Source organism: Bactrocera oleae, chromosome 2 (genome assembly GCF_042242935.1).
Source record: "Bactrocera oleae isolate idBacOlea1 chromosome 2, idBacOlea1, whole genome shotgun sequence".
Classification (NCBI taxonomy): Eukaryota; Metazoa; Arthropoda; class Insecta; order Diptera; family Tephritidae; genus Bactrocera; species Bactrocera oleae.
The window spans coordinates 52,189,641-52,217,164 of NC_091536.1; the positions used below are offsets into that span (position 1 = coordinate 52,189,641).

General features: G+C 33.1%; 1 protein-coding gene across 9 annotated transcripts in view; it reads left to right on the plus strand.

Annotated features, from left to right (window-relative positions):
- Positions 1 to 27,524, plus strand: part of Antp (homeotic protein antennapedia) — a 198,236-nt gene that overhangs the window by 153,354 nt on the left and 17,358 nt on the right. For 3 of the 9 annotated variants that reach the window (XM_036370353.2, XM_036370357.2, XM_036370356.2), the window contains 5 exons: positions 1,123 to 1,228; positions 24,616 to 24,864; positions 24,931 to 25,796; positions 26,231 to 26,269; positions 26,560 to 26,776. In XM_036370353.2, the coding sequence (XP_036226246.1) occupies positions 25,191 to 25,796; positions 26,231 to 26,269; positions 26,560 to 26,776 (862 nt within the window). In that variant the 5' untranslated portion in view covers positions 1,123 to 1,228; positions 24,616 to 24,864; positions 24,931 to 25,190. The remainder of the gene's footprint in view (positions 1 to 1,122; positions 1,229 to 24,615; positions 24,865 to 24,930; positions 25,797 to 26,230; positions 26,270 to 26,559; positions 26,777 to 27,524) is intronic. The other 6 variants (XM_070113158.1, XM_070113161.1, XM_070113160.1 and 3 more) reach the window with 4 other exon arrangements.

Below are 27,524 nucleotides of genomic sequence, written 5' to 3' on the forward strand. Positions count from 1 at the left end.
ACGAATGCTCGTTCGCTGGCGACTGCCACGATTCAGGCCCAGTTTTGGGACTTGTAACGCCACAAATCAGATATATTGTTAACTTTTTAATAACTCCAAAGAACTACAATTTTTTAAAATAATTTTACAAAGATTACCGCTTCATCTCCATTAAATGTGTATTGTTCCGCCACTGTGCAATACTGCACAATATCAACACATTTTTAGGGTTATATGTATTGCACGTTGCACTAACTTTTCCGAATGCAAACAACCCCTACGATTTTCTGAATTTCGAATCTGATTGTGATGTGTATTACAGCGTTTGCCCTCGTACGTGTGATTGTTAGTATGTGTAATTGATGCCAGTGATTGTGATGGCAAAGCACTACCATAGTGGATTTAGTGGTGTTCAGTGTGTAGTGAAAGCCATGATGGTGTTGTAGGCAAATGGCAACCGGGGTCGCAGCAGCTGGTTGTGTCTGTTAGTGTTCCATTTTAGTTTTTCGCATTGTTATTGAGTTTTTCACATTTCCTCTAGCTTCATGCTTAAATTTTATTGCAACTGACTGGTTTTCCTTTTCTCTTTTGGTTCATTCTATTTTTCCCCATACTTTTGATAGTCAGCTCCTTTTGCAAAACATATTCATATATTATATATGGTTGTACGTACATATATGTACATATTTGTGTTATTCTGGTTTTCTGTAGCGTGTTGACGTTGGTAAAAATTTAGTCAGTAACCGCCAAAAAAGGACGAAATCCAATTCCACCACCATTTTCATCCCTTTCACCGCAAAAGAAATTTCATACAAATGCTTCTAAATAGTTTTATATCGGAAGCTTGTTTTTCCAAGCGTGAATTTCCTATTAATGTATAGATTATATATGTGTTATACGTTTGTTTATATCTCAGACTGCTCAACCATATGTGTTGGCGGAACTCGAATTTTCGCAATTCCCTAGCGGTAAAGAAAACTCTGTTCCGCTGTCCCAAGCCAATGGGAAAGAGTGGTATACAGAATGTGAAGAATTGTTAAAATATAGATATCGATTATACAAACCCATAAAAGTCAATTAAATATTAGGTTTTAGTTTAATATTATAAAAAAATCATTCTCACTTACATTAATTTCGTTTCAGAAGCATAAACATAAAATCACTCCTCTCACAAAACGCTAAAGATATAAAAGGATCTATACGGTGCTCACTCCTAACGAATAAGAGGATACAAATCAACCGAAAACAAGTAAGGAAGGCCTAAGTAACCAAACATTTTCAACTCTCGAAATTTGAAAGGATCAATGTCCGAAAAATACTTTCAGGTGTAGCAAAACCTTATATTTAAAAACTTTACTGATTTCAACTTCAATCAAAGAGGCTAAATTTAATATATTTGGTATATGGTATATGAAAATGGTCCACAATAGGATCGGAAATAATTATATTAGGAATATGAGGTTTAGATCAAGGTCTAGACTAATTCCATTTAAATTTAGAGCTAAGCCACATAATTTTATGAAAGCTTGTCCAGTTAATTTCATTAAAATATCAGACTTTTTGACCAACATAAACACTTTAAAGTTATTGCGTCTAGAAGAAAGTCAAGACTGATTGCATTAACTTTTGGCATTACTCAAGTATAATTGAGAACATGTTTAAATACAATTTTATGAATACCAACCGGAAGGCTATGGGTAGTATTGACCATATTTCAACCATATTTGTCGTCATGATATATTATTTCCAGAGAAACTTATACCAATATGAAGGTATATATAGGATGTTTGTGGGACTTCATATAAAGTATATGTTGACCCACAAATATGCAACATTATCAGAAAAACATATGTACTTTCTTAATTTTATAAAGATGTCTCACATTTTGACCGATATACATATGAGCCATACAGTGAACCGGCAGTTCGAAAATCTTTATATTACGTTTATGGAACCTTTGAGAGGTATATGTTATTCGAGTTAACCCAGTTTTGGCAAAAAGGCACACTATAATCGAGGAAAAATTCTTTCTGAACTTCAATGCTATAATCCAATGTTTTACTGATATTTTCGGTAAAAAAAAAATCAACAATTGGCACTGAATCCACATATTCCGTATTCGAGAACTTGAAAAGTTTTGGTCAGACTTCGACTATTTTTGGACCCAAAATAACCTACCATTAGGTAACTATTTGTGCAAAGTTTTATTTTGATTAAGTCATTGATTCTCGATTTATACACAGGAAAGTATAAGAATCAGATAGTACTTAAAATGTTACATAAAAATCAAAAGATAATGTCACACACTAAATATTTTTGAAATTGGTCATGTTGTTCCTGAGTTATAAGATTTCCCCTAAAGCTTGTTCAAGTTTGATATTGGCTCCTATGAAGTCATTTCGCATCATATTGCGTCTAAAATTTAATTTCTCTATTAATTTTAATTAACTTTTATTTTTTATGCGTATTTGTAATATTGTACCATTTCATAAAAAGCGGTGTATGTAGCACCAGTTTCACATCAGCATTATTGTAATTACAATCAAGGTTATTACTAGCAGCTAGAAAAGTGCAGCATGTTTCCAGCTAATTTTATCAAAGTTGACACAAACGACACATGTGTATTTCTCCAGCATTCAACAACCAACAATCTATGATGACAACCATCAGATACAGCAACAACATGAATACAACAAACCTGATGAACATTGTCATGTGGCAACATGAGTCTGTGGTAAGCATGTCGGTCGCGCCAACCGCAGTGTGAAGGAGGTAACGGCCAATGTAAAATGTGAAATGTGAACTTAAATGAAATGTAATGTTCAATGGAGTTATTATTATGCGCCTGTAAAAGTGATGAACATATTTGTGACTGTTTTTGTGAATGAATTTACATGGCTCGTGAATATTCCATTTGTAACCGTATTTGCAACATGTGTGTCATTTTAATTTCGCCAGACTATGCACCCAAATGGGAAAATGTAGACCCATGAGGACGACTATGAAGCTTTTCTCTGCTAGATTTTCGTGTTTCATTAATCATGTTGGCGCGGTTGCTATTACTTAGACGTTGATTAGCAACTGGTCCAAACAACCAAATCCACTACACCACTAGAACAGCTTTCTAATTTTTGCAATCTCACCTCGGACACAGGGCAATGCAAAAGCAAACATTTGGAAGCCACTATGTGGTGATGTAATTCTCAAATTAGTGTTTACCTCCATTAGGGACTAATGTGGTAGTTCAGTTTTATGAAAACGAATGCTTGTTGTACAAGTAAGGCAGAGTAAACTTCGGACGAAGTCAAATATTAGGCATCCAGGTGTTCCAAAAATACCAGGATATCTGCGTAACTTACTTGGGTCGAAAATCCGTATATGTTATATGGGTTTCAAATGAAAATATGCACCGTTTACGCGCTTTCGAATAAGTATTGTCTCACATCAAGGTGCAATGTATACCGTTTTTTTGTATATGATTCTTCCTTCATGGTTCAACTTTTAAAATTATATATTTTCATATATGCCTAAGATACTCTCTCTCTCTTTCTCTTTGTATAACTGAACATTTCTTACGCTAGAACTTTTAATAGTTTTGAAAAGTCTTTGGGTGAATAAAACTCTTTAGGGAGTAGGACGGGCTAAATTTGAATTTCAGCCAAAGACCTAATTTTTATGAGTATATTGCTAAAAAAGATCGAGTTTTCGAAAGAGCCATCAATAATAGCATAAATCGACCTTGGGTCATTCTGATTTCACTTTCGTGTCATATTGCACAAAGTGTAATGTTGCTCTGCGTTTCCATTATGTAATTTCCATCCTATAGAGAGAATGCATTCGTGCATCAAACTATTTGTGAACGACAATGCCAGGCATAGCGAATTCTAAACTAATGCTTTGTTTTCCATTCCATATTTATACAGGAAGAAACCAACTGGTAAAGGTTAAGTTGAACAATATTCTTACCAGATCCTGCTGTGCTGGAAAATTCTATTGCTTACAGTAAACCGTGAACTCAAGTGACGTAAACTGCGTCGGTGTAACAAAAAAATTTGTCCCCCGAGGACAGTGAAATTTTTCAAAGATGTCGTGTTGTGAATAGCTCAAATGCATTCACATTAAAACTAAGAGAAGTTAAACAAATTCCGGCTGCACTTGTATTTTAAATATGTTTTTCGCACCAATATCAAAACAAAAACCTGCTCAAATTGCAAACAAAAAATTATCAAAAGTGTAGAATATTTCCATATAGTATTTTTTCTACGCACACCTAGGACTTTGTCCACACCGGCGTTTTACGCAGTGGTTAAGCCATGGATTTTATGTGTACTTTAACTCTATAGTGACACCGAAAGAGTCAGGTAACTATTCACAGGGACAATGAAAATTCAATTACAGACAGTAAGTGCTAGGTACAATTTTACGACATCCACTAAATAATCTAAATAAAGTAACTATAATAAACCTTGTTTGTTTTGACCCAGCTTTTATGCTTATTCAAGTATAAGGTTGTTGCCATGATATTGTTGTTATACATACTCATACCAGAGTACTTAACTTTGTATACTTTTTCATACAATTTGAGGTATCTGCTAAAAACTAAGTCGTAAATTTAACACGTAATTGTCATTATGAGCAATGCCAAACACTCAATTTCGTTGAAACGTTAATGAGGGTCAAATTCTATAAAGAAGAGATCAGAGTTGGAAAAATTATTATACAACAAAAATATAAAAAAAACAAGTAAGGAAGAGGTAATTTCGGTTGTAACCGAACATTTTATACTCTCGCAAAGTGAAATGGTATACTCGTTTGAGATTTCTTTATATATTTTAATAATTAGAAGTAGGAACTGTTGCCTCAGTTATTTACATTTACAGTGAATTAATTAGAGCAATTTGTAAACTAAATTTGCTCAAATTATCGCGAAATCGTTCTTGTGTTTTTTTTGTATACGCTTATAATTGATTTTATATAGAATGCACTACAACTGTATTGAGGAGTATGAAAAGAAATCGTTTTTTGACAATGAATAAAATTTTTTATTTATTTTTTCGATATTATTTTACATGTTTAGCTTAAAAATTATAAATATTAACAACTATAAAAATTATATTATTATATTAATTTGTATATAATATATACAATATTAAACATACATTTTTATAGAGATTCTTATACATATATCCAAATTATATTTCTTTTCTCCTTATACTTTCTATCATTATTTATGCAATATTATATAATAACAAATTATACATATAATCTAAATTTTCTTAATTAGATTATTTACATATTTTTCTTAAAATTTTCTTAACAACTACTGTCAAAATTGCTATACCATTCTAATTCGATTATATTTGATTAAAAAAAATGAAGAACTATTGCACTAATACTATGTTCGCACCGAATTGAAATCCTCTTGATAACACAATTTGTGGATTGTGGAACCAAAGTTTTTCTGACCGACATTGTGTGTTTTCGATGAGTTTTCATTGACAGTTCACACATTTATTTGTTTACATTTGTTATGTACCCTACAAGAACAGTGACGGTCATCTAATGGGTAATATGACAGTTTCTATCATTTTCTTAAGAGCCTTGTGCAAAAACTGATGTAAACAAACGTATGTGTGTGAGTTTGCATCTCTCTTTAATACATGGGTATTCGAAATTGATTCACTATATATCTATACTGCTCACTCTCATGTCTTTTTCTGAGTCATTGCTGACCATAAATCCGTCATAGCTGAAAATTGTTAGTTATGACTGAAACGCTATCAGAAGAGAAAAATTCTTTTGCGCAGTAGATAATATAATTTTTATTTCTTTAATAAATTTCAAACTTTTAAACAAAATTAGTTAAAATAATATACTTAAATATAAAAAGAAATGCAACAAAAAATATAATGAAATATGAAAATATAAAAATAAATTTTCACTTGATGCCATCTCCTCCTCTCAATAGCTCTGCGTACGTCTTTCTCCAATCAGTGGATAGTTCTGAATTTAAAAATGCAAATGTAAATTAACAGTACTGACATATCAAATGTGAGTGTATTGATGAACCCATCAGTAGTTTCTTGTAGGATACGTTTAGGCCAATTATGGAATGTAAGCAAATTGTCAACTGACATTTAGGGCTGGCAAAATATGTCTTCTAATAATATCGATTAAACGAGAGCAGGCACCGATTATAATGATTGGAGTGTAAGTTCTCAGGGGTTTTCAGCGAAAACTGTGCTTTCATTTGACAGATTTTGTATGGATGAAAACACAAGTTTTCGCCTGAAAACCTCTTTTGTCTATGAAAACACGAATTTTGTGTCGGTGCGAACATAGTATTAGACTAAAACCTTAGTTCGAAATAGAGACACAACTACTGTCATGATAGCTGTGTACTGTTTCAAAAGAAATTGCATTAACATGGGAAGGATCCATGTTTGAAAATGCCCAATCAATTTGTGTACCGGCAGGTGTAGTTATAGTCGTTTTTTATATCATTAATGTGAGTGTGAATATTCTAAACATTATGGAATAAAATTTGATGTCTGGTTGTTCGGGAAATCATAAAATTGAAACTTCTTGTCAGAGCTTTATTTGTGTTCAATTTCCTCAGTTCCCTAAATACATAATCCGATTCAGAAAATTTGTTAGGAGGAATAAAATTTCCTATGATGAAATTATATGCCAAAGCTATAATAAAAAAATTCACTGGGAACAAATGTTTTAGCATCTCTATCGACGGTGTGAAAATGGGTGAAATCGGGTGACATCCCCGCCCACTCCCCATATAACGGTACTGTTAAAAACTACTAAAAGCGCGATAAATCAAGCACTTAACCAGAGACATTAAATTTTATCTCTGGGATGGTACAAGATGATTTTAAAGGAACCACGTTCAAAATTAAATAGTGGGCGTGACACCGCCCACTTTTAGGTGAAAACCCATATCTTGGGATCTGCTTAACCGATTGCAATCAAATTCGGTACATAATATTCTTCTCATATTTCTATGTTATAGTGCGAAATGGAAAGGTGAGAAATCGGATTACAACCACGCCTATTTCCCATATAACATCATTTTAAATTCCATCTGATTTTTTTACTTTCCAGTATACAAATTAAGCAACAATGGTTATATCGGCGTAAAACTTTGCGTGAATAATACGTTTAAAGTATGCCACGTTGTGACCAAAAATTATCTTAATTGAACCAAAACTGTTCAAGTCCCTAGGTACTGAATATGTGGACCCCAGTGCCTATAGTTGACTTTTTACCGAAATTATCGGTCAACATAGAACAAGGCGGCAAGATCCACAAAGAAATCTAAAACGAGTATACCATTTGACTTTGCGAGAGTATAAAATGTTCGGTTACATCCGAACTTAGCCTTTCCTTACTTGTCTTCCTATAACGTTTGATCATTTTCTGAATAATTAAGTGTCAACCATGTTAGAGGTTAAGATGCACCCTTATAGCATAGTTACCGAAATCTTATAAGGATAATTTTCTTATTCATAACCTCACATCAGTATCTGCTATTTGGTAGCGTTCTAAGCCTTTTTTATATATTATATATATTTATATATTTTATATATATATATATATTATATATTTTATGTAACAGTATGAAAAAAGGCAGTTAAACTCAGTGTATTAATAGAATTAAAGATAATGGACAAATTAAACACATCTCTTACTTGAATGTTTGTTATTTGGGGTGAGTTTAGAACATTTTGTTTACGATGGATGCATGGATTGGGAATATATGCTGAAAAAATAACGTCCTTACAAATGAAGTTAGTTGACCGCAAAGGGATTCCAATATAATTTTTTGAATCCATATTTTTTGACGAACTCTTAACAATGAAATAGAGACACGACATTTATAACAAATATATATGTAATTTAGATACTTCTTGTTATTAAGGTCTTGTAAGCAAGCTCTGTTTTTGCAACATTTTGCAACTAAACATAAAAGAAGACCTCAGTAGTGTAACTGACTATATATACTGTATTGTTGAGTGCCTCACTTCATAAAGCAAACATGCGATATACCAAATCTATATCAATCGTTAATTAAATGTCTGAGTAAACGAAAGCTGATATTCTACGGAGGATTTTGGTAGCTTAGATCTAAGGTTAAGCCCTATTACTTGTGATGTAATTAATTTGAATAGAAAATATTGGCATTTATTTTCCGTTATTCATGGGACAGACAATATTGATAGAACAACCACCAACAACAAAAAAATTTTCCCGATTAACTAGAAAATACGCAGACGTGTATGACGGCAGACTAAATGGATGACAAGTCGCAGAATTGTGTGTAGAATTCTATAAGCATTAACGTTCAGACACTTTAGCACCAATGTAAATAACGTAGGTGGAAATTATGCGTCAACCTCGCCCACAGCAGTACAGTGCAACATTTCTTTCCCTTTCGCTTGGTGGCTACGCACACATCAAAGCGAGAATGTCATGTAAAAATAAATAATCTTTCACGTTGCAAAGGGATCTTCAAAATAGCTAAGAAAGTATTTCTAGCAAAAATTCTCTTAATTCAGAGGTGATAACAGTGAAAATTGCTTTGTTAAAAATAACTGAATAAATTTTGAGATTACTTGTTTTAAGAACTTTGCTTAAAATACTCCTGCATCGATTTAAATAGAATTTCATATATTTAGTCTTTTACAGTATTCTATTGGTTTACCATACAACAGAACATTGAGAATAATGTGCTATATAGGGAATGTATTAATATCACTTGCCCATTTATTATAAAAAGACAAGATACAATGTTTTAAAATTTATTATTTCTTTGAATTCTTTCTGTCCCTGACCCTTTTATTAACGTTGATTTTCTTTATTTCCAACAAAATACGTTAGTATAACATAATATTGCCCTTAATAGGCTTTATGTACATATCCACTTAAGTAATATCAACCAAACTTGTTCAAATCAACTCTCTCCAGCATCTCCACAGACAGTGTGAAAAGGGGTGCAATCGGATGATAACCCCTCCCGCTCTTCACATAACGGTTATGTTAAAAAGTCTTAAAAGTGCGATAACTCACTAAATAAATACGTCAGAAGATAACAATTTCACATCCTTTATGATACAGAAAGACCTCATAGGGGCCAGTGTAAAAATTGGTCAGGTAATATTCGACCAATTTCAACTAAATCTCACCGAATCCTTACATTCTTATATTACGTTGTGAAAATGAAAATTGGAATACAGCCACACCAACTTGTCTTTTAAACCAATTTTCAATGCCATCTAGTTCTTTGACTTTATAATATATTTATATAATTAAAATATACAACGAAATTAGTTTGGCAAAAATAGCTCCTTTGAGGTATAGCCTACGACAACTTTTCAAGCCCTCAGACACCGGATATGTGGAACCCAGTGTTTATTTAACTAGTTAAGTTCAAACTAAGAAATGTACATTCATGTTCAAAAAGCTTTACCTTTTCAAATACAGAGTGTAGCATATACATATGCTTAGAAAGGCCCATAAGCGGATCTGGCGGCTACTTAGCGTGTCACATAGCAATTTGCAACGCTTTTATCAGAACTTTAGCAGACATTATTTTCTATTTGTATTACGATAATGGCTGGTAGTGAGCACTGCAAACACAGTAAAATTTGTGGGTAACGATGTCATAATAACCTTAATTATTTTAAATTGATTTTAAAAAGGCAGCCACAGTCACAACGGTGCTCATACAGATACACTGCCAGAGTTAAGACCACAAAGATTGTTGCGAGAATGTCAGTGGCACCAGCAGACGTGCAGCTCCAGCGGTGTCAAAGTAATAATCAACAACGCACCACAAATGACGCGTTGGACATACATGTACTCGTACTCGCACAATGACAATGTCTCTTATACAGTTTTGATTGATATTTTTTCCCGCATACACTGCACATTGGCGTTTTGCTTTTTGCCTTAACGTTGTTTTTGTGGAATTCTGCTGCGTCGTTGGTAGTTTTGCTAATCTCTACACGCTATATAAGCTTTCAAGCTGCAAATATTTTCATCGTTTTTGTACGGACAAAAATATTCGCAGAATGAAGTTGTCACTCGGAATCGTTCAATTATAGAATTTGCCGCTGTGTCTGCCACAGCTGCAACCACAGTCTAATACACGAGTATGTACCTATAACTATAGATTGGATGATGTCAACGACGCTCAACGTTAACGTCGGTGTAACGAAAGCAACGGCTAACTACAACTGTGCGTACGTGCATGTGACACTTTGACAAATCGGCAAGGCAAAACGACTTGTTGCCGCTCCTCTTGATTCACACAGATCTCCTGCTTACTCACTTCATTTAATGTACTTATTGCACTAAAAGCACTTGTTATGAGCGGTGCGATGCACAAATTGGAATTATTTGTTGCAATAATTAATTGACTTACGTTTAATTTATGATCTCGTAAACGGTAAAAATCCTCAACTCGATTTTTGGCGCCTGCTAAACCTTGTAAGGGGGCGTATATATAAAAGGAAATTTAACATTTCAATCAACTGGAAATTGAAATGCATGCAATATCATGTAATCAGTGCAATTTGTCATACATATTAATATATACAATTAATTTTACATAATAACTTATTTTTTAAAACTCAGGTAAATAAAATTAATAAAAATAGGTATTGTATCTAGTTTTAAATAACTTTAAAATAGATAATAACACTCGCTCTGCTCAATATCTCCACCCCTATATATCAGGTATTGCAGACGTACACAATGAGTAGTAAATATATTCTATTCCTTTTACATGAACACTTTTGAATAAACTCAGTTTTTCAACCCATTATATTGATTTAATAATTTGCCTTTGTTTATGAAATTAATAAGAAAGTGGAAATTTTTTTTCAAATATAACATCATACTTGCAGTGGCGTAGCTACCTTGGGTGGCACCCAATGGGTGGCGGTGCGTAAGTTGGTGGTGTCACCCCAAGGAAAGTAAAAACCAATAAATGTTATATGATAACGGACATGGATCATTTATTATTTATAATATTAAAGAAATAACAAAACACGATAACAACTAAGACAGAAAAGAAATTGTTATACAATTAAAATTTCTTCTTTCTAGCTTTGGCAGCTGCAAACTCAGCAATAACTTTATCGAAATTGATATAATATTTTGTATTGCCTCGTGTTCGTTGGCTAATATACCAAGGTTGCTAAGCCGCGATTGCCCGCAAATAGTTTTTTATTAATTTTACTTTACTGAAACTCCTCTCATACGAAGCTACGGACACGCAAACCATCATGAACAATTTCAATGCAATCATATGATTTGGAAGAGGTTCTGTAAAATCACATTCTACAATCAACTTTAAAAAATCTAGAGACACCCAATCAGTAACCGTATACATAGAGCTAAACTAGTGCTAGTGGAGGAATCTCCGAAATAGAAATTTTTGTGCCAGCGATTTTTTTTTTTTGAGAGACCGAGTGGGTGTCACCTCAAAAAAGGCATTAATTTGTGCTCTTATCTAAAAATGGAGTCCATACATTTTTTTGTTTTTTGTTTTATAGGACAGAAACATTTGCTAAAAACTTTTCAAAGTCAAATTTGTAAAAAAAATTCTGTTCACATTTTGTCTCTAGGTCAGCTGTTTAATAAATTATTTAAGTTCTAAAATTTTCACAAATAATATCATTTTTTTGTTCCCTGATAATAAATATTTTCAAATACCGACTTATTAAAAGACAAAAATTATCCTTAAACTAATATAAATATAATTCGAATTCGATAAAAGTACTGCTTAGCTATGTTTGGCACCAGATTTCCGCAGTAACAGAGCAAGAAAGATATCAAAATTTGGTACAGTGTTTGAGATATTTTTGAATTTTTCCATCGTTGCTCACAAAATTGTGCGATAAATTTTCTTATATTTGCTTAAGTTGCTTATCTTATTTTTTTTGTTAAATATATATCTTCGATCAACAAATGATGATTTACCAGCGGGACCTTTAGCAGCATTTGGCATTGGCATGCTCATCTGCCAATCAAAGCACACCAATGAAGTCTCAATGGCCACACTTCTACATAACTCTTTCTTTCTCATTCTGTCAGTGGTTGTCTTTGATGCACTTGTTGGAGTGTGGATACAATAGTCAACAAACCAACACATCAAAACAAACAGAAAGAGCTATAAATTCACTATGATTCAAGTGGTTGTATGCAATCCCAATGCGATCAATCACATCAACGATTGAGACGCTGCAGTCATCGCCAGATATTTATCTCCACAAATGGACAGTGCGTTGTCAATTAATATGACGGTCTTGTAACGAAATCGACTTTCAGTGTTAAGACTTCATACCCTGTGGAATAGTAAGTCGCAATTTTTGTATTGAAGGAAAATAACATATAATATCATAACTTCGAAACGTTTTATACAATGCCTGCAACTCCTACTTTTATAATTTTGTAATTAGATAGAAATTCCGGCCCTTTTGCCAACATGCCAATATAATTACTTTGAAACCCAACACTATATATGAAGTTCTTTCGGATTTTAGCTATTAATAATATCATATATTTTTTATTGAATCAGTCGAATTGAATTCATCGTAAATTTGATCACACTGTGTGATCAGTTTACACAAATGTGTCAATTAGATTTATTATCACTTACTTATCTTTAAGCTTTGCCGTATCACGATGCCTTTTATTGTAGTCATGTATATGTATGTATTTATAAATAAACGCAGCGATCGCAGTGCCTGTCTGCCTGTCAGAATGTCCAACAGCCTCATTGAACATTTGTCGGTGCTCGCTTTCCACCGCCTGAATGTGTTTTTGTATCTGTCTATCTTATTGACTGACTAGGGCAGCTCTTGTATAGCCTGTCGATCGCAGTTTCAAACTTTGCACATACATCTTACAAAAACGTATAGTGGCACGTTTCGGCTCTTGTCTGGGCTGCTTGTTACTTGTCTGACAGTCTGTTTCGTGCGTGCATTACAAAATACTCTCTAACAGCAACACTCTGGTTCTAGCCTTAACTATATCCACATGAATTCGGCCGTCTCTCATCCGAGCTTAAGTGCGATTGTAACAGACGCAAGATACACTCTGTATCTTGGTTAAAACAAATCAACAACAACAAATCCCAATTGTAGTGTGTTCGTGCTCCCAGGTAATAGAAGAACACCTGACATATTCAATGTAATGGAGATAATTAACGCCAATAGGAAATATTATTTGCTACACTTCATCTACGTCGATGGTGATGGGTTCGTATGTAATGTGTTTAATCAATGAAGATTATATGATTAAACTTTTATTTAATAATCAGAAAGCGGAAGCGAGTACAAAAAAACTTGATATTACTGAAATAATAGGTTTTTGGGTTTCTTTAGTAAGATTGAAGTATCTTGTTTACAGATTATATTAAAATGGTAAATCGTGTGATAGAGTAGATTTTGTTTTAATGTAATATTAAAATCAAAGTATGTTTCAAAACCAAAGCGGATTTGATAATTCATATTTTGTATATATATATACAACATTTGAATGAATATTTCTTAATATATTTGTGTTTCAGAGAAATGTTGAAAATTGCTTACAAAAAATAAAACAATTTCCCGACAAAGAAATTGTTTCCTACTGGCACCAATGAAGTCATTCCATGTGTAGCACTACAGTAGTAACGTGCTCTGCTCCCTTGACGCAATCATTTAGCAGAGAATGTGCGCTTACAACAACCCTGCAAAAAACTACAGCCCGTCGCCGTATCTTCGGTATCGGACATCGAGTGCACTTTTTAGCGATTGGTATTTTAGCAGCAACGAACTCGTTTTGTGGCGCTGTAGAGCTGCAGCAAAGTACGAGTATTAACATAAAAGTGTATTAAGTGTCAAATATTGACAGCACATACTGATTCTGATTGTAGCGAAGTGAACTTTTAGCAGGTGCAGTAACACTTTGCAGAAATGTTACTTGAACAGCAATAGCCAATAGGATGTGTACTCCGTTTTTCAAGCTTCATGCTGCTTTCTATATTCGTTCAATCGTTTTTTTACGTCAACACTTTGTAATTTTATACAATTATGAAATAAAAGTGTGTTTCTGCTTCATATATGAAAAACATCAAAAACCAAAAGGGAAAAAGTTGTGTTGCCATTTAGAAATGCTAATGGATGCAATTAAATGTTCAAGCAAAGGGAATAGATGCATTGCACAGAGAACACCAGCTTCAATATGTGATAGTAATTGAAGAATAATGTGAGAAATGCATGCCTTATGGCTTCTGTTCACATTTGTGTTGTTCTCGCAACATGTTGCTACAGAGTATAATAGTTTTGTTCACTTAACGGTTGTTTGTATCACCTAAAACTAATCGAGTTAGATATAGGGTTATAGATATATAAATGATCAGGATGAAGAGACGAGTTGAAATCCGGGTAACTGTCTGTCCGTCCGTCCGTCTGTGCCAGCTGTGACTTGAATGAAAATTAAGATATCTTTATGAAACTTGGTACACATATTTCTTGGTACCGTAAGACGGTTGGTATTGCAGATGGGTGTAATCGCAGTTTTATTTTTTTTTAAAGCTTAAAAGCTTTAATGTGCATATATCCTAAAGCGCTAAAGCTATAATAACAAAATTCACTGAGAACACATATTTGTAGCACCTCTATTGACAGTGTGAAGATGGGTGAAATCGGGTGACAACTCCGTCCACTCCCCATTAAACGGTACTGTAAAATCTACTAAAAGCGCGATAAATCAAGCACTAAACACGCCAGAGATATTAAATTTTATCTCTGGGATGGTATGAGATGACTTAATAGGAACCGCGTTCAAAATTCCCATATCTTGGGATCTGCTTAACCGATTTCAACCAAATTCGGTACATAATATTCTTGTTATAGGTATTTATATGTTATAATGCCTTTATGATGTGCCACTTGGTGACCAAAGCATGACGCAGTACATGTTTGTGCCTAAAATAAATAAAACCGAATGAAACTTGCCCTTAACCTAATATCATGATTTTCAAACATCCGGTTGACTTTGACCCTAATATATAATGTGTATTGATGATGGTATGTGAGGCACGTTAATTAAACCCAGAAAGCATATTTTTCTGTTAAGAATATGTAGTAATGCCAAAAATGCTATCTCTAGCTCCTGTATACTTAATGAAAGATTTTCAAACTTCTGACTTTATACCGATATATCGGTCATTATGTCAATGTCAATATACTGTGTATAGTGATTTCCGACTTCCAGTTGACTTTAAACTGTTTAAGTTGGTCAAAATTTATGATATTTTAATGAAATTAAGTGAACAAGTTTTCTTAAACATTATAAAATTATATTAAAGGTTAGCTCTGTATATGTGTTTGCAATGTTAAAATTAATTTTTATAATCGTTTTATTAGTCCTATTTGTTCTATAAATGGTTTATTTTGAATGGTTTAAAATTTGATATTTATTGTAACTTTTATTTTTCTTACTTTATATTGCGGTACAAATTTTTTTGTAAATATTTCTTATATTTTAGGGTTTGACGTTATCTTTATGGCTTTCGAGTTGCCAACAATGTGTTCATTAAAAAGTATCAATTTGAGTAAAGAAAAATCTTGAATAGTTAAAACAAAATACAATAATTGCAGTACTTAAAAATAGTATTAATATTATTAGTTCCATTTTTATTTTATGCCCTTTATGTTATATTCAACTTTCATATGACCTCCGGGTATTGTGGCTAGACATTAGAGTTGATCTATTTCCATGATTATATCCTGAACAACGTATATTAAGTTTGTCACAAAGTTTGTAACTCCAATACTCATCCATATTGGAATATACTAGCATATAGCTGCCATACAAACTGATCAATCAAAATCCAGTCGTTGAATGGAAAACTTTTGTATTTGACGAGATATCTTCACGAAATTTGGCATAGATTATTGTCCAACAAAACGGTACAATCTCCAAAGAAATTGTTCGGATCTAACCACTTTAGCATATAGCCGTCACACTAATTTCCGAATCAAAATCAAGTAATTGTATGGAATATTTTGTATTTGTGAATTATTTATAGCTTCGATGCAACCGAAGTTAATGATTTTTCTTGTTTTAATTATATAGATATGTACATATATACATGTGTATGTATACAAATCAATGTTTATATATATATATTTTTTTTTTTGTGCTGTGCCTAATAAGGGTTTGACGAGCAATTACCTAATATGACTATTATAAACATAACATGACATTTCATCAATAATAAGTTTGCTTTTCTATAATTTAGCAATGCCCTAAACCCATCTGGCTGGATAAGCCCACATTTGCCACTAGCTAATTAGAGTATACAGTCGACAACGGCAACATCATACTAGACTTTGACAATAAAATTAACGGAATTAATCTGATTTGGTTTTCATATTTCTTTAATAATACTCAAGTATTTTGAACATGAACAATACATTGACCACAAAGAACGCTCTCAGTCGCTTATTGGCCATTGTAGACTGCGGTAGAGAGACAAAAAACGCCTGTTAGAAAAGAGATAAAACATACAAATGAAAACAATGTACATAAATATAATAAATTATCATTTTGTAGTAATGCAGAATACAAATACATAAGAAATATCTATAAAACACAGATAATAGTAAGAGGTAATAATATTTAAAAAGGTTAGAGAAAAATACTAACTATTAAAATCTACATATGTATGTATCTATCGATGTTACTGAAATTTGTAATTGCATGCATCTCATTCAGTAGGACCAGACGTTCGAAGGAATGTAGTTGAGAGGGTGAATGATGTTGATGGAAGTACAATGAACGATTTCTCTCTCTCAGCAACAGCCATTTTGATTTATGGCTTTATGTGCCGTTTGGCGAATGTGTGACACTCTTTGACGCCGCTCTGTTGAGGGGATATTGTTTTTGCTTTTCAGCGATACTGTTATTGGTGTATAAATGTTTGTTGTTTAGTGTGTGTGGGTTTTTATTTCGGCTATTGTTTTTCTTTTCATGTATAGGTCGGAGTAACATGTGCATTTGTGTATGCACATTTACATGTGTACACTTATAATCTGTAGATACATTATTGTGCGAAAAAATTGGATTAACCTGGTTTCTATTGCAATATACAGTGATGTGCGATGAAATAGAGCCAATACAATAGATATCTTTTAAATCAATATATTTCACGAAATTTTATTTTTGTTAGGTTTCTTTTATTGGTAGAAAAGAAACAACGCATAGAGTATATATTAAGATACCAATTAAAAGTCTTAAGTCTAAAATCAAAATTAAAAACTCATTAGCATTTCCCGTTTTGGCTGTGCTTTGAAATAGAGCCAGAAGTCGTTATTTAAATTTATTTGTTTCCAGTGATTTGAAACCTGTAATTTTCAATGAAAGAATCAATAGAAAGGATAAAAAATAATAACTGTTTCATTAATATTTAGTGCAGTATCCATTGTTTTTTATAACTGCTGTGCAAAGTCTGGGCAAATAATCCACTAAATTCTGGCACATAACAGCTGGAATTTAATGCCATGCAGCCTTCACTAGCCTCCAAAGGTCCTCTTTATTGGATGGATTTTGGCCTCTCAAAGACACTTTAACCTCCCGCCATAAATTTTCTATAGGATTGAGATCTGGTAATTGCGGGGGCTAGCTTAATACTGCGATGCCGTTTTGTCTCAACCATTCCTTTGCCCGCTTCGATGTTTGTTTCGGGTCATTATCTTGTTGAAAGACCCATTGAAGGGGCATATTAAACTTCGCATAAGGTAATATGGTTTCATTTAAGATCGTGGTGTATAGTAATGGATCCATTCTATCTCTGTCTGAAATAGCGGACCTGTTCCCTAATATGAGAAGCACGCCCAAACCATTATACTCCCATTTATTGTGTTGTGGAACGAATTCGGTATTGGACGGTCTTCGCACAGAAAGACTAACTTGGTTTGAGTTAAATAAATTTACTTTGGTTTTATCTGACCCAAGAATGTTTCGCCATTTACTAACTGGCCATTCAGCACGATCTTCGGCAAATTTTAACCGTTTTTTTATATTGATTATGGTCAGAAACGGTACCTTCCGAGTAACTTTAGCTTTCAAATTGTTTTTGGTTAATAACTTTCGAATGGTTAAAGCATTCACATTCAAAGGATATTGCTTCTTAAGGGCGGAAGAGGTCACAAACGGATTTTCTCTCACCTGACTCAAGATTCGGCTTTGAAAAACCACACTGATTTTGGATTTTTTACCTCCATTTCCTAGTTTTTCTTTATAATTTATTGCATTCGCAACCATTTTTGTTTAGCAGCCAACTATTCGAGCTATTTTATTTTGGCTTTTTGATTGTAAACTCAAAGTTTTTATCAGTTTTCGGCATTCAGAACTGCAGTGCTTGGCTCTTTTCATTTTTATACCTCATTTATACGAAACAACAAAATGTACATTAAATGTATAAAATTAAAACCCTTTTCTCACGTTTTGTTTCAAATAAAGTTTTTTCACTTAGCAAAATGTATAATTTTATCGTTTGGCTCTATTTTAACGCACACGTCATTGCACAGTCAATAGCACACTTTCACTGATTTGCAAAAAATTAACTAGCAATTGATGACGATGCTATTATTTATCTATCGTTAGTTCATAGAATATTAGGTTCACAAAAAACGTTTAAAAGAAGTAACATCATCAGCGATTGTGTGGCTTTATTTTTTTGCACATCACTGTATATAACTATTAAAGCGAAGGCGGAGCAAAGTTTAATATAAACATCTGAAAGAGTATACAAATTCATTATTTGAAAACGGTATTTGTGTCCTCATAATAATCTTTTAGTTTACTTTAAAATTTTAATTAACAAGTAGATTTATAACATGGCGCTTAGCAAATAAACAAATGAGTCGAAAAATTAAATATTTTTACACAATTTTACCAATGGACTGGAATAAGAATAAAAATTTTCCCTTAACTGATTTATTTTATACCATAATAAAATATATTCAGAGCTTTTGTGGAAACCGTAACTGAATATCGCCTTGTTATAATATTAAAAGACGATTGCTATCCGCGTTAGCTTAAGAGTCAATCAACAATAAAAAATATAAATACATATATATACAAGATGGAATTTTTCGATATGCGGTTTATTTATTCCGGATTCAATTTACAATTGGTAAGCAAAAGGAAAATATTCTCAAAATGGTAACAGAATTAAAATATGTTGAGTCGACAGAAAGTCGGCAATTCCTTAACCTAAATATTCTGAAGTTTTATAAGTTTGTACACTTTCGCTATACTATATAACAGCTGGCTTCGTTGGGGAGTAGCGAATCGAATAAACTACACCAGATGTTAAACGGACAGCACTTGGGTTGCAACATTGCGCCAACATGTTTTCTGACGCATTTCTTGGTGGAGAAATTATTTGTACCGCGTCGAAAACTTTTTAGTAATTTTAGTTACGTTTCATATAAACAAATATCATTAAATTTAAGTCTAAAGTTTTTAAAATCAAAGAAAAAAAAATTGTATATTGCGTTGCCATTTGAGCCATTCACAATAGTAAAACTGCTCTTATATAAAATAAAAACAAAACTTGGTAGCGTTACAGATAGCGGTTATACCACTTTAATGAGGTTTCCGCATACTCTCTTGTGAGAATTCACTTCGACAACTTTCTTATTGCTTTAATACACAAATTTTTTTGACAAGAGCGCAGCGCACAAAGATAGCGAGCAGAGAATTAGCAAAGATAGCTAATGATTAAAAATTAAAATTCATTTTGGTTTTTTGATTATTTGTCTCTACTCTAAATCCTGTGTCAGTCAACTATTTTTGTTTCTGAGGGTGACATCTAGCCGCGGATAGCATATAAATGTTCTTAGTTTACCACAACTCCCTACCTTATATCTGCAGTTAGCTATTGTTTTCAGCAGATGGCGCTGAATTCTTTTTCCTAAAAGTATGCTACATTGTACACAAGTTGTAATCTTAATAAGTTAGTACAAAATTAGTTCAAATTTATAATGGATTGCGGCAACAGTGGCATCGCTTTTGAAATAAAGATTTTACAGAACTCTATACTGATATTTGGACCTTGATTTGAATTTGAAGTCATTGACATTGCGCGCGTGAATCCTTAAACTAATTTTTTAGGCTTTTACATGCTTTTTGCACTCTACCTACCCACGTGCGGTAAAACATAGACTTTTTGAAACGTAATTTTTTAATGAAATATACGTTTCTTTAAGCTATAATATACAATTCTTTTTATAGCAGCACAACCTTCTTACCTAAGTCACTTTAAGTTTTTTAAAGAAATTTGGTTTTTTATCTTTCTTGGTTCGCTTTTGTATAACATATCTATTGGAACATACGAGCATATACATATGTACATATATACATACAACTATATACACAATATACATGAGCATTTACAGTGGAAACTCCATATAACGAAACTCTATTTAACGAAAACATTGATAGAACGTACATAGAAATTACAAAAGTCTGTTTATTGGCATTATTATTCCACCATTTAAACTCTGTATATTGCCACGAAATAATGAGCAGTAATCGACTAAGAACCATCCAAAGCAAATGTATATTACTTAACACCAGCTATGAATGCCGCTAAGTAATTAGAAAATTTATTTAATTTAATTAAGTTGATCCGACCATTTAAATAAAATGCAGAAAATATGCTCAGTCCTCGAATATAAATCTTATCTCCGTTGAACGAGAACCCTTTGTAACGTTAAAAAGTATCCGGCCCCTTGAATTTCGTTATATAGAGTTTCCGCCGTACAGCGTTTATTAACCCATTCTATATTCGTATATTTGGGCCGGGTGTCTATTGTCATGTACCTCATCTCCACCCACAAGATATCAACATACAGCCCTTCTAATGCCCACTGCATGAAATAATTGAAACGGAAGCCTGTATTTGGCAGTTTAAGTCCACTTAGAATACCTATATACATACATAGATACATGCATCATATCATTGGGAAGAGTGATAGAATAGAAATGCCGGTGAGCAGTTTGGCTTTTGTTGTGGGCGGCGACGGGCCGGATATGAAATTATTTTGTCGATGACAAAAGCCAAAACAAACAATGGAACAGAGGAAGAATACGCCACAGCATGTGGTAGTAGCAATGGAAGACGACTTAGCAATTTGAAAGGGATCGTCATAGTTGGTTGCATAACGAACCAGTGCTGATATTGGGCGGTATTTTCGTACAAGAATATCGTTGTAGCCAAACTAACCTACTCTTTTAACCTACGACTTTTACTGAAACGATTTAGTTCTCGATTTTCATTTAAATTTTCAGAAACTTACAATATTTATATAACATTAGGAAAATATCCTAACTGTGTGGGTTTTTATGAGTAATTTTTGTGTTTGCAAACTTTTTTAAAAATATAAGTCTTCATCTGTATACGAAGCTATTGTTATCATTTAACTTCATATAAATATATATCATTCTAACCTTAACCGAATCAGCTATTAAACTTATTACACACTGTACAACTAATAGCTCAGAAATAGGTTACAAATAAAAATAAGTAGGGTTTTAACATTCACAAAATGTTTGTCGTGCAAAACGTATACGAAATGGGTTTTGTTATGAAAAACATGTTGTAGCCTTTAGAACAAATATTTTCCTCTTTCCAAACCGATCCCCATATTGCCTCTTTCCAACTCGGTACAATTTCCTTGCACTAGTCCTTTAGCATAGTTTTCTTGATACATATGTATTGTGAATAATAGTGCTCATAGCCAAAAGCTCGCATTCTAAATGACTGAGCTTTTAGTGAGCTCGGAACCACTGCAGTTTTATTAATTAGTTTTCTTACTGTTTCTGCAATTTCCAAATATTAAATTTTACAGACTAGTGACCAATTGCATTATATAAAACCAGTCCATATTTTGCCAAATACTTCAAACGACATTGTTTGCACACTGTCTATGAACGAAAATGAATCTTACCTTGAAGGATGTTGTTGTCTGTTTCTGTAATTAAGAATTGTATACATTTGAAAATTCGCTTCAATGAGCAAAATTTCAATCAGCTTTGGAATTTTTATAACAAAAGGGTGGTATGTTAACAGGAAATAGTGGTGAATAATATTGAATGAAGGTTTTGCAAAAGAAAAAGTTTAAAAAATGTGGGAAACTCAACAAAATTTTAATTATTTTTATTCAGTTTTACTTAAATTAATTTATTTGAAGTGTGCTTGCTCCAAGCAGACACCGGTTGATAGAGTGAAAGTTTTACGAAATGAAAGAGCCGTCGCAGAGTTAGGTCATCATACTTTGGAGCATAAGCTGCGCCTCGCATACCCAAAGTGGCCTGGCCTTCTGGCCTAATACCACGAATATATTGCTCTTAGATGAAGTTTTTCCACCTGAATGGATACGCTTAGTCGAACAGTTTTTTTTAGCAAACAGTCAGATCCAAAGGCATGACATCAACTGGCCACCGCGTTGAAAAGATATAATTCGAAAAACCTGTAAAAATGGCATTGAAAATTTGTGATCCATATTGTAGCAGTGAAGAAAAAGCACGTATAGGTGATGTAATTTTTAAGCAACAAAATTCTTATATCTGCACTTTTATAACAAACAAAAATTTTTAGTTACATTTAATATCATTTCCAAACTTGTTTGAATAGTAAAAATTAATTTCGTACTTTGGAAAATTATTGTTTCCTGGCTTGACTAGTATTACGACAAATACGACCCAAGTCAAGTACTGATTTGCTGAATTTCATAGTACCGTACCAGCACATACTATATGATTAAAATTCGTGAAGGTATAATTGATCGCTAAATGAAGTTGGGTAACATCATTCACATTTCAAATATATGAGATTAGGATTCACACACAATTATTTTCATGAACTAGGTATATAAACATTTATCATCTATAAACATATATTCTACAAGCACTATAACTGCTCGTTATTGGATCAATTATAGTTCGAGATGAAAAACTTGCCTAATTTCTTAGACCAACGACTTCACAGCCCATGTAGCTGAGAAATGTTAAATTATTAACAGGTTTAAGAAAGTAAACAGTTAAGATTACAGTAAATTTTGTTTTAAATTTCTCAGATGAAATATAAATTATTATTTTAGACAATATCCGTACCACCTTTAAAATAATGTTAAATTATTAATGTTAAATTATTAACAGGTTTAAGAAAGTAAACAGTTAAGATTACAGTAAATTTTGTTTTAAATTTCTAAGATGAAATATAAATTATTATTTTAGACAATATCCGTACCACCTTTAAAATAAAAACGAAATAAATAAATACTCTAACTTCTCTATAACAATACATTGTTCACAAAAAATCTTGTTTAGCTCTTGCAACATGTTCCTACTGAGTATAATCATTTTATTCACCTAAGAGTTGCTTGTATCACCTAAAACTAATCGAGAGAGATATAGAGTTATATATATATAAATGTTCACAATGATGAGACGAGTGATTGTCTGTCTCTGTTAGTGCGCCGTCCGTGCATACATTTAGAAGTATTGACGAAACTTGAAACACATGTTCCCTAGCACCATAAAAAGTTCGACATTGTAGACGGACGTAATCGAACTACTACCACGACCATAAAACGCCGTCCAAATCCGTCAAAGACAATAAATTTTACACCTGAAATCGTACGAAAAGGCTTTAATAGAGCCGGTGTCAAAATTGGACGATGGGCGTGGCATCGCCCACCTTCAAATGAAATCACATATCTCAGATCCTATTCGATCAATTTCAACCAAATTCGATATAATAATAATATTATCCTAACATTCCTATGTTACAGTACAAAAATTGACGAAATCGGACTACAAAGACGCGTACTTCCCATATAACTAAACTTTTAATTCCATCTGATTTCCAGTATACAAATCAAACACAAATTAATGTATCGGAACACAACTTTGCACGAATAGTGCCTTTAAGGTGTGCTACTTTAGTCCGCGTATTTTGGTTTTATGGTGAAAACTTGCCCTAGCCCCCATATAACTAATATAAGGATTTTCAAGTAACCGGCTGACTTTATTCTTTAAAAAATTGGTGATTGTATGTGAGGTACCTTAATGAAACTCAGAGTTAACAATAAATCGTCTACCCCCATATCCAATATAATGCATTCCGACTTTCCACCGGAATTTAAACCGTTTGATTAATCAAAATGTGTGATCTTGATGAAATTAAGTGGAAAAGATTTCTTAAAAACTATTGTACCACTGAATATGAATTAATCCCGATCCTTTGGTTAAGGGAAAATAAAATATAGTAATAAAACTAAGTAAGTCTATGACCTATAATATAACTTGATAAAAAAACCGAATTTGATTGTGCGAGTAATCCATTCCTAATTGAGTGGAATAATGAATCTTGAATTCTTTCGCAACATTATTTAAAACAAAGTTTCCTTGCCTTAGCCCTTCCTTACATAATAAAATATTTCTCTGAATATAAGGTAAGCTCGTGTTTTTATTATTTTATATCAACGCTATGATCACTAATATTATTTAGATTTTCCAATTATTAACTTAGTTATTATTTTATCTTTCCAGAGTTTCAGTCCAAAACGAATGAAAATTGTACGAGTAGAAATTAAGACTACTTAATCACAAAGTCTACAACTTATTTTTGGACCTTAATTTACTAAACATTGTTGGGTAACGCCAGGATAAAGCTCTACAATTAGAAAAGTTAAGGCGATATTCAACTTGAAAAGAAGAAACGCAAATCATTTTTATACCTCAAACACTTTAAGCTAAGAACGAATTGTATACTGTACTTACATAGGTGTTCAGATTTAAGTAAGTATTAATAAAATATGTTAAATGTTATTAATTAAATTTTTTATTTGATTGCTTTTGCAAAAGGTTAGAATCTACAGTAGTGTATGTATACAAACATAAGTATACGTATAAGTTGTGTAGCTGAAAACCAAGTAGCTTCAAGCACCTGTACAGCAACACGAATCCCACAAACGAACACGCCCCTTCAAGCAACCGGCTCCTTCAAGCTCCATCAATAACAGTAAACGACGCATCAAAGGGACTTTACATTCGGCAATCCGCTACCCTCAGTCACGATTAACACCGCCACCACGTTTACCACAGACACAATAGAATCCTTCAATATGACGATGAGTACAAATAATTGCGAAAGTATGGCGTCATACTTTTCCAACTCCTATATAGGACCCGAAATACACCATAGCCACTATCCTGGAAATGGTGTCACCGATCTCGATGCGCAACAAATGCATCATTATAGTCAGCATCCAAATAACCAGGGCAATATGCCCTACCCACGCTTCCCGCCCTACGATCGTATGCCCTATTATAACGGTCAGAGTATGGAGCACCAAGGTTACTCTCGTCCCGACAGTCCTTCCAGTCAGGTGGGTTTGTCACAGCAGCCGCAAGTAAATGGTAGCCCACTGCTTCAGCAACAGCCACAACCCCAGCAACAAGTAACGCAACAGCAGGCGCAACAGGTTACGCAGCAAGCACAGGCGACACCTCAGCATCAGCAGCATTCGCAAGTGACGCAACAGGTGACACATCCAGCCCAACAACAACAGCAACCTGTAGTATATGCCAGTTGTAAGCTGCAAGCAGCCGTGGGCGGATTAGGAATGGTGCACGAAGGCGGCTCACCGCCCTTAGTCGATCAAATGGGCGCCCATCACATAAATGCACAGATGAGTTTGCCACACCACATTGGACACCCACAAGCACAGGTGATTAGACTTATAATATTTATATACCGTATATGAACTAACTAAAAAACTCGCACAAGTAGACAAATGTGAGAGAAATTTTAACGCCATATCACAGATATAACTTAAGTGATATTAAACGCGTAATGATAACGGTTTAGGTATACTGTATGTGTAGATTTATACAAATATGAATTCATAGAAATGATGTAAGCGCATGTCTTCATGTTCAAGATCAGCAATATCAAATATTCAGATAAAGGTAAATTTACACTTTTTAGAAGCCCCAATAATAGATTTCTAGAATGCAGTAATTCTGCTCAACACTGCTGATGTTCTTTATAAATTGTAACAAAACAGAACTTACCTTCAAGTTTTATAATTAAATGTTTTCACGACCAAAACTTGATCAAAATTTAACACAAAAACAATTTTTATGTCTTACAATATCGCAGTTGGGTTACAACGATATCGCAGTTCCTGATGTTAATGAGGTAAGCGAAATCATTCACATCGCTCTAAACATAATAGTGAATAATTTGAAATAAATATTTTTAACTTTTATAATTTTTTTTTAACTTCTATTTTATTTCCAATAACCCAACTTCAGTGTTCAGTTTGTAGATAAAATTTTATTTGTGATTACATAATAATATTTTGCAATACAAAGGTGTATATGTGACAACTATTGAACTAACTTTTGTATGTTTATCTAGATAAATATTTTTATTTAATTTTCTTAGAAAAAATTTATTAATATATTTAATTAAATTTGCCTTCGAAGGTTCATCAAAACCACCATCAAATGAGTATGTATGGCCAACAACAGACTGGCATTCCATCCGTTGGCGGACCACCACAAACCATGATGCATCAAGCTCAGGGACCACCACAAATGCATCAGGGCCATCCTGGACAACATACACCACCATCTCAAAATCCAAATTCGCAGTCATCAGGGATGCCATCGCCATTGTATCCCTGGATGCGCAGTCAATTTGGTAAGTGTCAAGGAAAGTGCCTAAAAAATTCCATGAACGTATTAAGTGGAATTTTTTCTTACTCTCATTTAAGTAAAATATTGTGAGTACTTGTAATTGAGTTGAGTAGAATTGAGTAGTTTGTTGAATTAAGGTCTGCATGCAACCAGAGAATGTTAATAAATAGTTTTACAATTTATAAATATGAAAAGCCTTTTAAATTAAAAAGGAGTATTACTGATAAACAACCCCAGAGTTTATAGTAAAATAAACATTTAATAGACAATTTTCAAACTCATGTACAAACTCATGCAACATGCTTTTGGTTATTGAGCAAAAGATAATAACAAAACTGTGGCTAAAGCGGCCGCATTTCCATTTTTGAGGTGGTTTTGGTTGTAAGCGTGAAAAGTTATTCTAAGTGCAAATACGGGCATTTACGTTCGAATCCTGGAAATCCTTCTATTTTAATAATTGGAGTCTTAAAAGATCTCAATTCAGTTACTTTAATAGCATATTTTACTTACTGAGATAATTAAAATATTTCAGGAAAATATGTTCATAAGTTTAGGTTTATTGAATGTTCCCTTAGTTAGAACGAAGATCGAGGGCAAGGACTCGTCAGGTGGTTATTAAAATTCTCTAATATATGAATTGCTTCGTTCAAGTGTAAAATTAACTGAGTACTTAGATGTAACCTAAGTTAATAGATTTTAAGGTCTCGTGTTTAGGCGAATTCATAAAAAGAACTTTTAAATTAAAGTTTAAA